Source organism: Cryptotermes secundus, unplaced genomic scaffold, assembly GCF_002891405.2.
Source record: "Cryptotermes secundus unplaced genomic scaffold, Csec_1.0 scaffold871, whole genome shotgun sequence".
Lineage (NCBI taxonomy): Eukaryota > Metazoa > Arthropoda > Insecta > Blattodea > Kalotermitidae > Cryptotermes > Cryptotermes secundus.
This window is the reverse complement of record NW_019740663.1, coordinates 595,991-609,417: the sequence shown is the minus strand read 5'-3', so window position 1 is coordinate 609,417 and position 13,427 is coordinate 595,991. Positions and strand designations below refer to the sequence as shown.

General features: G+C 41.8%; 1 protein-coding gene across 1 annotated transcript in view; it reads right to left on the bottom strand.

Moving 5' to 3' along the window:
* LOC111872550 overlaps positions 1–11,353 on the bottom strand; it is a gene marked incomplete at its 3' end in the record, with an annotated part of 14,227 nt that extends 2,874 nt beyond the window's left edge. Inside the window, exons 1-3 of the mRNA XM_033754746.1 lie at positions 11,249–11,353; positions 10,610–10,782; positions 3,352–3,426 (exon numbers count right to left, since the gene is read on the bottom strand). Coding sequence (XP_033610637.1) covers positions 3,352–3,426; positions 10,610–10,782; positions 11,249–11,312 — 312 coding nt within the window. The remainder of the gene's footprint in view (positions 1–3,351; positions 3,427–10,609; positions 10,783–11,248) is intronic.
* Between the last annotated feature and the right edge of the window lie 2,074 nt (positions 11,354–13,427).

Sequence of the window (13,427 nt, the reverse complement as noted above, 5' to 3'; positions counted from 1 at the left end):
CAGCACTGGTTTCACAACTGGCAGATCAACATAAACCAGAACAAATCGGTCCACATTACCTTCACAACAAGACGAATAGTATGCCCACAGGTATCGATAAACAACATTCCCATACCAGTTAAAAACGAAGTGAAATATCTAGGTCTACACTTAGACCAGAAATTGACATGGCATAAGCATATCAAAACCAAACGACAGCAGATAAACCTAAAACTAAAGGAAATGTCTTGGCTCCTGGGACAAAAATCTAAACTGTCCATGAACAACAAACTACTCCTATACAAATGCATCATCAAACCAATATGGACCTACGGGATCCAACTGTGGGGTTGTGCTAAACTGTCACACACAAAAATCATACAGAGAATACAGTCAAAAATCCTACGAGCAGTCGCAGATGCACCCTGGTATGTGTCCAACTTAACTCTTCACAACGACCTCCAAACTCCTTTCGTCAGTGACGAGATCCGCAGACTGTCGAGACTATACAGCGCACGGCTAGATGGACATAGCAACAAACTCATAGCGGCCCTGAATACTCCGCCAAAGGTGCCAAGGAGACTAGAACGACAATGGCCTACTGACCTCCCCGAACCCGCTGAAGACACGGAAACCAATATTATCCATCTACAAGACCGATAGGGGATTCATCGGAGGATGAATGCTCCACTCATGCCACTCACCCACAGATTTACTTAATGCTCCACAAAGAGAGCAGATTGTAAATACGCAGTTAATTAAAAAAAACCCATAAAATAAGTTGTCCTGCATTCTGGTTATAAAACATGTACCTACGTGAAAGTTATGGCCGCACTAATTTTCTCTGCGTGTACTTTGGGCCCAACCACCTTACCAGTGACAATTGTTTTTCTGTGTGGTATTCAGGTGTGAACTTAATAAATTAATTTTAGCATAGACCACAAACTAGAATTCCTCATAGCCTTTAACGTAGGAATGTTAGATATATCTAACAGCAAGCAACACCCCGCCGTGGCCGAATGTTAGATATGTCTAACGCAGGACACGTGCTCCCTCTGGGAGTGCTGACAGTTTGATCTTTGGTTTGAAACCAAAAACCCCGGCAAGTTCATGTCAATGGTTCATTCGTTAGCACTGAACAATGAAATCGTTTATCGCGGTACTGGCTTTGATATTATTTACGTTTAGATATGACTGTTTATGACCTGGTCAGCCAAATAGAGCCCAGCTTTGTTTTGAGAACTGAGGAGTAAATATTCATCTGTGCTCACATGTTAGTGCTTCTAGAGCTTTCAAGGAAGTGTGACGTTTTCAAGGATTGGTTTTTAGTAGCGAATTATCAGTTAGGAAGTCAGTGTCGGATTGTCATATATTTCTTTACATATCATCTTTATTTTGTACCTCGGAAGAGGTATAAACCCACTGAGCCAGTATTACTTTTTGAGTAAAAGGCATCTTCATCGCTGTGACTTTCGGTATCAGTGTCGGATTGGCACTGTTTTCGACTAGTATTATAATTACAGTGCATCATTATTTTGCGAGTACTACTAACAGGTGAGAGTGTCGCTTTGTCAATCAATATAATTTGTTCGATATTGTTGGAGACCCACTTCCCCGAGATGATTCTTCAATCGCGCGAGGTGAATATCACGGTCAGTAGCGTCTCTCGGGGGAGGCCAAGTTCATCTGGGGCCCAACTGAGTCTACAGGAGGTGGTACATTAAAAACACTGGCCAATCAAAGGGAAACAAAGACGTTGTTGAGTATGTTCGCTAAATAAGAAAAGCAGGAGCACCTCTTCTATTGTAAAGATTGTGATGTTGGGCTGTGTGTCGTGGACTGCTTCAAGAAGTGGTACACGCGCGTCAAAGCTCGAGGTAGCGTAAAATGTGAAGTGGCGCAGTTCAAACTCGCATACATTCTGAACAAAATATTATTGTATATATTGTGATTATATTTACAAAATCGTCATGTCTAAAGACTGAAGAAAAAACTACGGGTAAGTCGTTTGGAATTTCATAACATATATAATAAAGATTGTGGTGAGGGGGTTTGAGTATGCCAAGGACCCTGAGAGCTATACCAGCGGTAGCGTAGCTACTGGCGGGGCATCCCTTGCTGGACAGGTCAAAGGGTAGGCATCAGACGAAGAGAGACACCAAAAACCAAAAACTGATGCCGAAAGCAGCCTCATCAGCAGCGACTTGAAGCACAGAGCAACTGATGTTCGAGATGGTTCAAGTTCGTATAGCAACAGGCGTGACCACGGCTGTTGTACTGCGATGTGGAAAGCAAATGGAAAAACTACCACATTATCACTTTTCCTGGATAGTCTCTTTCCAAAAACAGAGATACCATGTATACGAAGATAGAAGGGCGGATAGAAGTCACAAGAAGACGTAAGAAGATGCTGGATGACCTTGGGGACAGAAGAGGATATTCTCATTTGAAGGAGAAAGCTCTAGATCGCATTAAGTGGAGGAACTGTTTTGGAAGAGACTGTGGACCTGTCGTCTGACAGATTACTGATGAATGAATGAATAATAAAGATTATATTTTGCATTTCATGACAAAATAATCACAGTTAATTTTCATTTGCAAAAATTGCTCTTCTGTAGAAAATTATATTGTCTTTCAGGTTGTTTTTAGTTCGTATTCCTATGTGCATAGGACGGAAAATATGTTTTTTTTTTTTTCTGAAAGTCTGTAATGTGAACGACTTACGGCCATTTAAATTCCGTCCACAGAGGGCTGACGGCAATGTAAAAGCCCGTAGATTAAAGGCATAAAGTACATACATACAGGATAGGTTATTCTCTGAAAATAAATTAATAGTTTCAACTTTCCAAGCTGACTAAAGTACTGGATTTTTAGGTTATTTAGAACGCTTATAGGCTTACACACAGCATAGCATCAAATGGTTGGATGATACACAGAAGAACTGAAATGTAGCACGTACTTGATGATGCCATGGCCTAAATGGGGCACTATCTCCTTATTTCTATAGAGGTACTAAGGAAAACGCCGTAAATCTTGGTCATCTCAGCTGGTATCCTGATTGAGATTCAAATTATGTACCACCCAATTGCAACTTCAAGGGATTTCAGTAAAATAAACCTCTTTGCTTCTAAAGCAGTAAAGATTCTAACATGTATCAGGGCCTTATCCAGTTCCAATTTCATCTGGGGAACCAACTATCTTAAGAGAAGATTTTACTGATCTTCTCTGGAGATTTGGTGGGCCCCAGAACAAGTTGGACAATATGGAAAGGATAAAAATGTTCCCTTCTCCTACGAATCAAACAGCAACACTTATTCCTTCATCACACAACTAAGTGAGAGTGAATGTGGAGACGAGTCTCAAGAAACTCACCCATCCAACTAAGACTAAAATAAGGATCAACGCGATTACAGCTCCCGCTTCAGGGGAAGGTTGTTTTGTCGAATCCTGCAACAAATATCAGAACAAATGTCACATAAAAGTTATCTGTAATTTTATGTTAAACAGTAACTTCTTGACTGACTAGGCCAGTGGTTGCCAACTCCCTACTCTGGAGCAGCACACAGCTGTTTGTCTTCCTAATTCCTCCTCTTCAACATTTCAATGAAAAATGTTAACAGAAATAAGGAGACATTAGCTTGAGTGCCCAAAGAAGTCAATAAAAATACATTTTGAGATGTTGCAGCCTTTGTACAACTGATGAGAGTGAAGTACACCATTCAGATGGCCTCAGGTGGCATCAAATACACACAAAGGTTTATTACAATCCACATAAGCAATCAACTAGTATTAAGGTTACTGCCTCACCAATCAAAGATGCTGCGATTTTGGCATTACTGATGAGTGGGGTTCATGATGTATGCCTCAGGACTCACGTGACGTGATATACGTCATAAATTTCTCGACTATCCTCTCTGGAATTCAAGTATTCTGAGGTTCTTACATCAGAAAGTTCAGATGCTGCAAAGCTGATGTTACTGATAGAAGGAATTTACAAAATTTGCCATTGAGATAGCTTCAGGTGGCAGGATGTACAAATGATCCTTCATGATGACCAGCTCAGCCATTCAAGTAAAAATAATATTATTACCCGAAAAAATCGACAGTCTTCAATGTTGCTATTCCTGATAGTATTTATAAAGTCTGCTGCTGAGATGGGTTCGGATGGCATGATAAACATACCAAGCTTCATGAAGATTGGTAAAGGTGTTCAAGCAATACTAATTTTTTTTTAATTCGCTAAGTGCGTGGTGGAGTCCACCACAGTGCCACACTGTCCACCACAAATCCCGCTTGACCAGACGCCGGGATCGAACCGCGGGCAGCCGCAGTGGAAAGCCAACGACTAACCGCTTGAGCTATGACACGGACTTGAAGGAATACCACGTCTTTGCCTCAGCAGTTTGAAAGGATATTATCATGATATTACTGATGGAAGAGATTTGTGAATTTTGTCGTTGAGGATTAGTGTGAGATAGTATACATACAAAGTTCCATGACGATCTGTTCAGGCATTTGACACTTTGCGGATCGGCAATTTAAATATTTAAATCACCCTGGGGACCGGCATTTTTAAATGCCCGCCATTGTAGAGTAATAAAAATTGTAATCATGTTACTCAAAATGCTGTGATTTCTACAATTTTTGTGATAAACGAACGAAATAAACGCTGCTTTTTATCTAGAAAGAATATAGAATCAGTTATTGTAATTTACTGATTTTAAAATCTCTAAAAAAAAATTACACTGATGCCAAATTTTTTTCCCCTCAATTTCGAACGTCTGTGCACAAGAATGCATACAGTTCCTGCACATGACCTTTCTGCAGTCTAAATGCCTGTTGCTGACATCATATTCTAAGTATAGCTTATGTTGAAACAGAGGCGGATGTTTATGCTTTCGTTCCTCACTCTCCAGTACGTACGGTCCTTTCGGTATGCACGAGTGTGGGCGATGTCTAATCGTACACAGAAACACTGATTGTGTATTATCTCGTATAGCCAGACAAGAAGTACTCTGTTCTGAAATATAGCCCAGCAGTGTCAGAATGTTCAAGGCTAGCGTTGTGTTCATTTGTCCACCATGGTCTCTTATTTGGAAGACGTTGAAACTGAGAATCAGCTTATGAATGACACCGATTCAGACTGTTGTACCGATGACTCTGAGAGTGGCGAGGAAGAAAGTGAATCAGAAATTGAAGCCGATGAAGACGCATCATCTTCGTCGGCAACCTGGGGACCACCACACCAGCATGGCAGGAGGTGTGTGAATAATTATTCCGGTGGAGCTGTGGGGTTAAATACCAATGAAGCTCCACACGTAAATAAGGATCCACCCCTTTCTGCGTTTTCATGCTCTACTTCGCAGGGATTATCCGTCTGCTGGTGGAAGAAACGAAGAGGTACTACCAACAGCACGTAGACAGACTTAAAGACGGACCTTCTCCGCGGCCTGACGTGACCGATTCCGAGATGTTTCTGTTTCTTGGAAAAATCATTCAAGTGGGAAATGACATTAGAGGCACACTGAAGGACTACTGGTCGACTGTAGAACAATTTGCCACCCCTTTCTACTCTAACAATGAAACACGACAGTTTTCTAAACATTCTTCGTTTTCTTCATTTTGCAGACAACAATAGAGAAACTGACAGGAATGCCGACAGTTATGACCGACTATGAAAAATTCGGACCATCTTCGACACTCTCAATTATAATCGTCCAATGCCGCCCTCCATTTATTTTTTTTTATTTTATTTAGTTATGAGTATTATAAAATAGTAGGTTACATTAAGGAATAGTAGATGGACATAGACCTGTTTATGTATCGCTATCCAGAGCGTCGGTTTTGAAAGTCAGTCGGTTACGATTCGTTGGTGTGCACGGACGTAAACTTACGTTCTTCCAAATTCAAACAAAGGACTCTGTTACTATGTTACTTTGTGCACGGACCGGAAATTACATCATCTAAATCTAAAAACAAAGGATTCAGCCAAGTATAAGTAAATAAAGAAATAAATAAATTAACAGGAGAGTTTGCGAATAAGCAAGAGTCATTTAACTGTCATATTAATGTACGTGTTGTAGTGATAAGTGTGAACGGTTATCAAAGAAATGGTGCCACAATAAACCAGAATCATGTTGTACGTGTGCATTTGATCGCTTCCCTGTGCTCTTCTGAGTTAAGGTCCTGTATGCGATCCTGAGGATAGAACTCCTTGCCCTACCTACTGGCTAGCATAAAAAAAACCCTGAGAAATTAAAGAGTGCTACAACAAGGAGAAGACGAGCGGCGCTGCAACAGGTAAGGTGAGGCTGGAAGTTGCATCGCATCGCACAACAAGAGGAACGGTGAGAGAAGAAAAGGGCGGGCATACAATGACGCATATGAAAAATATTATAACCCTTCCGAACATTTGGCCATAGACGAGATAATTGACAGCCACGCACGCTACAGTTAGGGACCTATGCAGAAGTATTGAGGGCGTAGTTCAGAAACTGTATATGGACAATTTCTTTTCGTCATCAGACTTGTTTGACGAACTGATGACAAAGGATATAACGTGCTGTGGGACACTCAGGCCTAATCGGAAGGGCTTGCCTGACAATTTTCGACGAAGACAATTTCGACTGAAGAAAGGTGACATTCCTGTTAGGGTGAGACGGAACTTGACGGCACTAGTTTGGAAGGACAAACGTGACGTTCATATGTTGACAGACATGCACTGTCCTCCAGCAGAAGGCAGTTTCTGTGATGAGCACGGAAATTCCACCAAGCCAGCAATTGTTGCTGACTACAACAAGCACATGGGTTATGTCGACAAAGCGGACAGAATGGCAAACAGTTACAGCATCAGTCGTCGAACCTGGAAATGGACAAATAAACTATTTTTCCATCTCTTGGATCTGACGATTCTGAACAGTTTCATCCTGTTGTCATCCTGTGGCGCGAAATTGTCGCACAGAGAATTTCGTCTCGCCCTTTTGCGGAACATGGTGGAACATGCTGCAAGGGGTCCACCTCGCCCTCAACGGTCCAGGGGTCGACCTCCTGCTGTGTCATCGGCGATATCTCGATTATAGGAGGCAAGTCGACATCACTGGCCGACTTCCTGTAAGACGAGATTGAGATGTCGTGTATGCTCTTCGGGTGGGAAACGAAGTAACATCCGGACCAAGTGCGTGAAGTGCGACATTTGACTCTGCATTTCCGGATGTTTCCAACTGTTCCACACGAAGCAACATTCAGCTAGATGACGCAGGAGGGAAGACAGTCTACTTATAAAGCTAGTGTCCAAAAATAGTGTAAGTAGAACAAGAATTTCCATCTTAAAAAAGATTTTAAAACACTATGCGCACGCGTGGATTGCGGGTACCCATATGGTTACGCACGGCCACTCGGCTGTACTTTAAATGACGCCGTATGGTGACAGTATCTACTACCCTAACTTGTGCACTGTTCACTTTAAAAATTAATATAAAATCTCCTAATTAATTTTATGAACTAAAATTTTTGGAGAACACTTACCAATGCTCCTAGAAGTGCTTGAGAGTGTGATATTTCTCGAAACATTACCATTTGTGAAGTGGCATTGCACAGAACTTGCACATGTAGACAGTCATACACCTTTTATTGTGTACTGTGCAAACACGACATCGCCTAGAAGGCTGCTTCCACTTGGCATGTTCACGCTTCACAATTTTCACAAGGGTATGTTTCCGCATATCACCCGAGAGTCGCCCACGGGGGTCAAAATGAGGCCCATGTGGGGTGGGAGTAGACGGCCCTGGTCGTACTAAGACTGTGTCTGCCGCCGGTTCTGCCGCTACCGTGTGGTCTGTAGCCCAGGCTTTTACCACATTCAGCAGAAATGCCTTGTATTTCAATTTTGAACGAGGGTTTAGATTTTTTAAAACAAAAAATGAATTGAAAATGGCACAATTTATAAGCCACAAGGCAACTTTCTTTGTCCACTTTATTGGTTTCCAAGGAAGAGAATAATGGGCCAAGTACTCTTCGGCTCTATCAACTCCCTTCATGAACATATTATACTCGGAAATACAAACAGGCTTCTTTACCTGTCCATGTCTCCTTTGAACACCAACCATGCTCGAATTGTGAATTGTGGAAAAACAGTTACGCTACTTCAGAAACTTGCATTGTGTCCGATGGAATTTGCTTCACCCCTGAATTTCCAGTAAACTGTCCCAAATCAGGCTTTTTGTCTGCTTTTCCCCATGTGGCTGTCCCCGCAATTGGAAAGACTTGAAAGGATTCTGACGATGGTGTATACTGTGCTTCTTTTGGCTTATTTTGGACTTCACCCATCGTCTGGTATGTAAAAGATAAAAAGACAAAAAACCACGACGTTTCGGAGACTGGATCTGTCTCCGTCTTCAGGTGGATAGGGAAGGATAAACCTACTCAGTTGGGCCCCTTACAAAGAGTTAGTCTCAATCACTGGACAAACCCCGGTCTGTAGGAAAACAACCTATTAACAACCGACAACCGGTTCCATCAGTGGGAGGAAAGGATAAAATCACAGTAAAAACATGATAGAAAATTTGTGCCAAGCATGCACTTGTCAACAATGTAAAGAAACAGAAGTATAGGTTATATTCCATGAATTCAGTTAAAAACGAAATTAAAAACTGGATAATGCATGCCTAATCTGCGTGGATAAAGAATCGTGCCACCATGGCGACTTCCGGGAATCAGACTAATCCCCGGAACAAAACTTGCAGGAGTAGTGGAACCACTAATATTCATAAAATTTCATTTTTGATTTGTTAACCTCTTCATTGATGAGGGGGATCCATATAGGAGAAATATCCAAACTGGGTTGGCTGAACGGATTGGACGAACATGCCATATGAGCTGATTCTTTGTATTTTCTGTATCTGCTGTTGCTTTCAACCTCCAAGATCCTAGTTTCACACTTTACGATCTTCGCTCGTGAGTACGAGACCAAAAAGGGTTCCTCAACAGACGGCACAGTGCGTCTATAGCATTCCCAGTCAATGTGGTAGAAGCTACATTGGTGAAATAGGCAGACTACTGGCTGTTCGAATCCGTGAACACAAGCACAATCTCAAGCAGGGTCTTCTAGAGAAATCCAGGTTGGCTCAGCATGCATATGAAGAAGGTCACAGGGTAAGCTGGGATGAAGCTAGGATCTTGGAGGTTGAAAGCAACAGCAGATACAGAAAATACAAAGAATCAGCTCATATGGCATGTTCATCCAATCCGTTCAGCCAACCCAGTTTGGATATTTCTCCCATATGGATCCCCCTCATCAATGAAGAGGTTAACAAATCAAAAATGCAATTTTATGAATATTAGTGGTTCCATTACTCCTGCAAGTTTTGTTCCGGGGATTAGTCTGATTCCCGAAAGTCGCCATGGTGGCACGATTATTTATCCACGCAGATTAGGCATGCATTATCCAGTTTTTAATTTCGTTTTTAACTGATTTCATGGAATATAACCTATACTTCTGTTTCCTTACATTGTTGACAAGTGCATGCTTGGCACAAATTTTCTATCGTGTTTTTACTGTGATTTTATCCTTTCCTCCCACTGATGGAACCGGCTGTCGGTTGTTAATAGGTTGTTTTTTCTACACACCGGGGTTTGTCCAGTGATTGAGACTAGCTCTTTCTAAGGGGCCCAACTGAGTAGGTTTATCCTTCCCTATCCACCTGAAGACGGAGACAGATCCAGTCTCCGAAACGTCGTGGTTTTTTGTCTTTTTATCTTTTACATACCAGACGATGGGTGAAGTCCAAAATAAGCCAAAAGATGTCCCCACAATGTTTCTACCCGCACTTTCGTCAGAGCTGCTGTCACTTTCACTTTCACTGTCTGTGGCCACAATTTTTTGTTCGCCCCTGCCACACTCACTATCAGATTGTGAGTCGCTATCACTAGCAGACTTACAAGGGACGTCAGCTCATCAGATATTTCTTGTTCTCCGGGAAAACGCTTGGACCTCAACCTCTTCCGACCTTGATCCATTTTGCACTAGTAAATTCCTGCCTGGTGTATGCAGCTGGAGGATGAACAAAGGCATTTTCTTTTGGAGTGAGAAAGGAAAACAGTTGGGTCATAAACAGCGGGGTCATGTTACTGACTACGAAGCAAACATTCAAGAGGTCTATCACGCACCAGTCATGCGTCTGCCTGGCGCCAGTGCAAGGTATAGTGTGTTTCAACATAACATGTCCTAAAGTCATAATATGCCACCGGTCCGCCACGTTTAAAAGTGCTGGGCATAAAAATATGTCACCGGTCCGCAGAGTGTTAAGTAACATACTGATATTACCCCAACAATCTGAGAGGCCATAATGTTGGTACTACTTATCGAAGGAACATATGGAGAATGCCGTTGAAGTATGTGTCATGAAGACTAGAGCAGGAGTTGAAGCATCAGAAATTTGAAACCCTGTAATGTTAGTATTACTGACGGGCGCAGGAAAAGAGGTTAGAAATAAGAGAGAAAGAGAGAAGGAAATAAATAAAGAAACATAGAAGGAATAAAACAAAGGAAGAAAGAAAAACGGGTTGACAAGCACTGAACTAGTCTATATATAAGTTACTGAGTCTCTGATATTTCATGTACTTCTAGCATTACCTCTTCCTGGGAACAGGAGTAGTCGAATTCTTCTGCGAAACCATCTTCCCATGGCTCCCCGGTGCAGACAGGCTGGTCGAACCGACACGATCCGGCAGTTGAATAGTCCGTGCAGAGGTCGTCTTCCGCCACAATATCTTCACTACACACATCACATAAATGACTGCTAGCAGCTGAAATAAATTGAAATTACCAAGATCTACTGCAAGCATGAACGATAATCGTGGCGATGAGTTGGAAATTTTCAGTTGACCTATTTCTTCCAGCTTTATTATGGCCCTGAGGTCGACTCAGCCCCTAACAAAAATGAGTACCAGGAATATTCTTCGGGGTAAAAGGCGACCGGAGCGTAAGGCTAACAACCTCACCGCCATCTATGAGCCGATTGTCTAGAAAATGTGGGAGCCTCCGCATCTCACGACGATGTGGGAGTCCACAGCCTGTTACAGGGATAGCTTTATCTATATTTTCACGATCAATATTACTACACTAAAATAGGCTGGTGTATGAAATCCTCGGAAAAGAAACAACAGTTCGGACGTATTTTCAAAAGTTTCGCCAGCCCTGACTAGATTTTTTCGCCTGAAATTCTGATAAATACTGTAAGAGTACGGATGTATACATATTTCAAACACTTACCGAGGGTTTTCAATGTCAGGACGAATAAAACTATGATCAACAATTTTCCCCTTGTCAAGTTCATCTTGAAACAAACAATTGTTGGTTGTCTATGTATGAAGACACAAAAACTTGCTGAACTGATTGTTGGCTGGAGATTAGTAACAACAACAGTGAACACTAACACTTTCAACGTTGTACTCAAACGCAACTATCAACTGGAACTGAGTCTGAGTCTGAGTCACGTTGCAACTGACGGTCAGTCAGTCTGTCTGTCTTGGTGTCAGACTGACAGAACTAAAAAATCCCGCTTAATATATCTCCACACATAACCTTGAGTCGGTCGTACAGAAAACACGTAACTGTCTGTATTCTTGTAGGGGTTACCTAGCACCGGCTGTTCACTCAGACATTGCTAAGCAGCGATTTGGTTTCTAGCCTGTGATTGGCTGTCACTCGATCCACTCTGGGTGCGTTTCACAGGCGTATATTCTTGTAGAGTTTACGTAGCAACGACTGTTTACTTGCTGTTGCTAAGCAGCGAATGGTTCCTAGCATGCGATTGGTTAGCATTCGATCCATTGTGAGTGGATCCTACAGTCATATATTGTTTTAGATTTTACCTAGCAACGACTGTTTACTCGACGTATATCTACTGTTAACCACATTGAAAATTAGGATTTCATTAAACAAAATTACAAGATGCTTAATTATAGTACATATTGAGACATGTCAACCCGTTGTTGGGCGACGGGATGTGGAACGAGTTATCACGATTTACATTTTGCTTGATAAATAGTCGGTTGCTATGATACTCATCAGTGAACGAGGTTATGCAATCCACTTCTAAGCGCCAACAAAGAAGAAGGGGCAACGAGCGCAACTACTGCCACTTTGTGCGGAGGCAGAAATTATACACAGCATTCAACCAATCAGAGAGCCTTAAAAAATCAATTTGAGTTCATGCTATTATATGTGGTTATGGCCTTTGATTATATGTGGTTACGGTAAGCATGAATTTTGATTTGATGTGGTTGCGAAACGGGAATAGACATTTACGCGCAAAGTAACATCTCCATGTTAAACATATTATTTGTGTATATAAATGTTATGCTTATTACAACGAATTAAATTAGAAATATGTAGAATTGTTTCAAGTCCAAAATTTTTGAGGTTATGATGAACTGTCATCTAGACCATATTTTGTTTGTATGTTCTACAACTTTCGGTTTAGCCCAAAGTTTGCCTGTAGAATATCAAGGAGTTCAAGGGGTATCATGATGGTCTTATAATTTTGCATTGCTTCTTGCAGTATAAATGAAGAAGAGAACAAAAACTTCTGGGTGCTTATGCCATCCAGTAGATAGGAAAAAGTCAAATTCTTCAAATTTCACAAGGTTCCAGCACGATATGTTTGTTTTAATTCATGGTGTAATGGGTTTATTACATGTTGCTTATTCCAACAAAGAAATTAACTGTACTGTATTGCTAACATCAACATCATCTGCAGTTAGAGACTATGTACAAGAAACCTGTCCTGAACTTGAGCTCCAACTCTTCTCCGCTTTTCAAACAAGTTTCTTAAATCTCAGTAAATTAGAACGGGGCACGCGGTAGCGTAGTGGTTGAGGCACTATGATACAAGCCGGAAGGTCGCGGGTTCAAGTCCCGATGAGGTCATTGGATTTTTTCAATTGACTTAATCCTTCCAGCCGCTCTATGGCTCGTGGGTTCACTCAGCCACTAACAGAAATGAGTACCAGGAATTAATTAAATAATTTTCCTGGGGAGTAGGCTGACAACCTTACCGCCATCTTTAGCCGATTGTCTAGATAATGTGGGACCCTCAACGTCTCACAGCCCTATGGGCCTTCACGGCTTGGTACAAGGATGGCTTTACTTTTTTTTTAACTTTTTACAGTAAATTAGAATTTCAGATCGCGTCTGTGGTCCAGTGGTCAGAGTTCCTTGCTACAGATTCCCGGGTTCGATTCCCGGCGCTACCAGGTTTTATAAGAAGTAGTGGGTATGGAACGGGGTCCACTCAGCCTCGTTAGGATAACTGAGGAGCTATTTCAAGGAAACTGCAGCTCTGGTCTATAAAATCGACATTAATGGCTGTGGGTATCCGTTGCGCTGCCCACGCGACTCCCTTTACCCCATAAAGTTATCACTAACCTCACCGACAAGCGGCGGACTA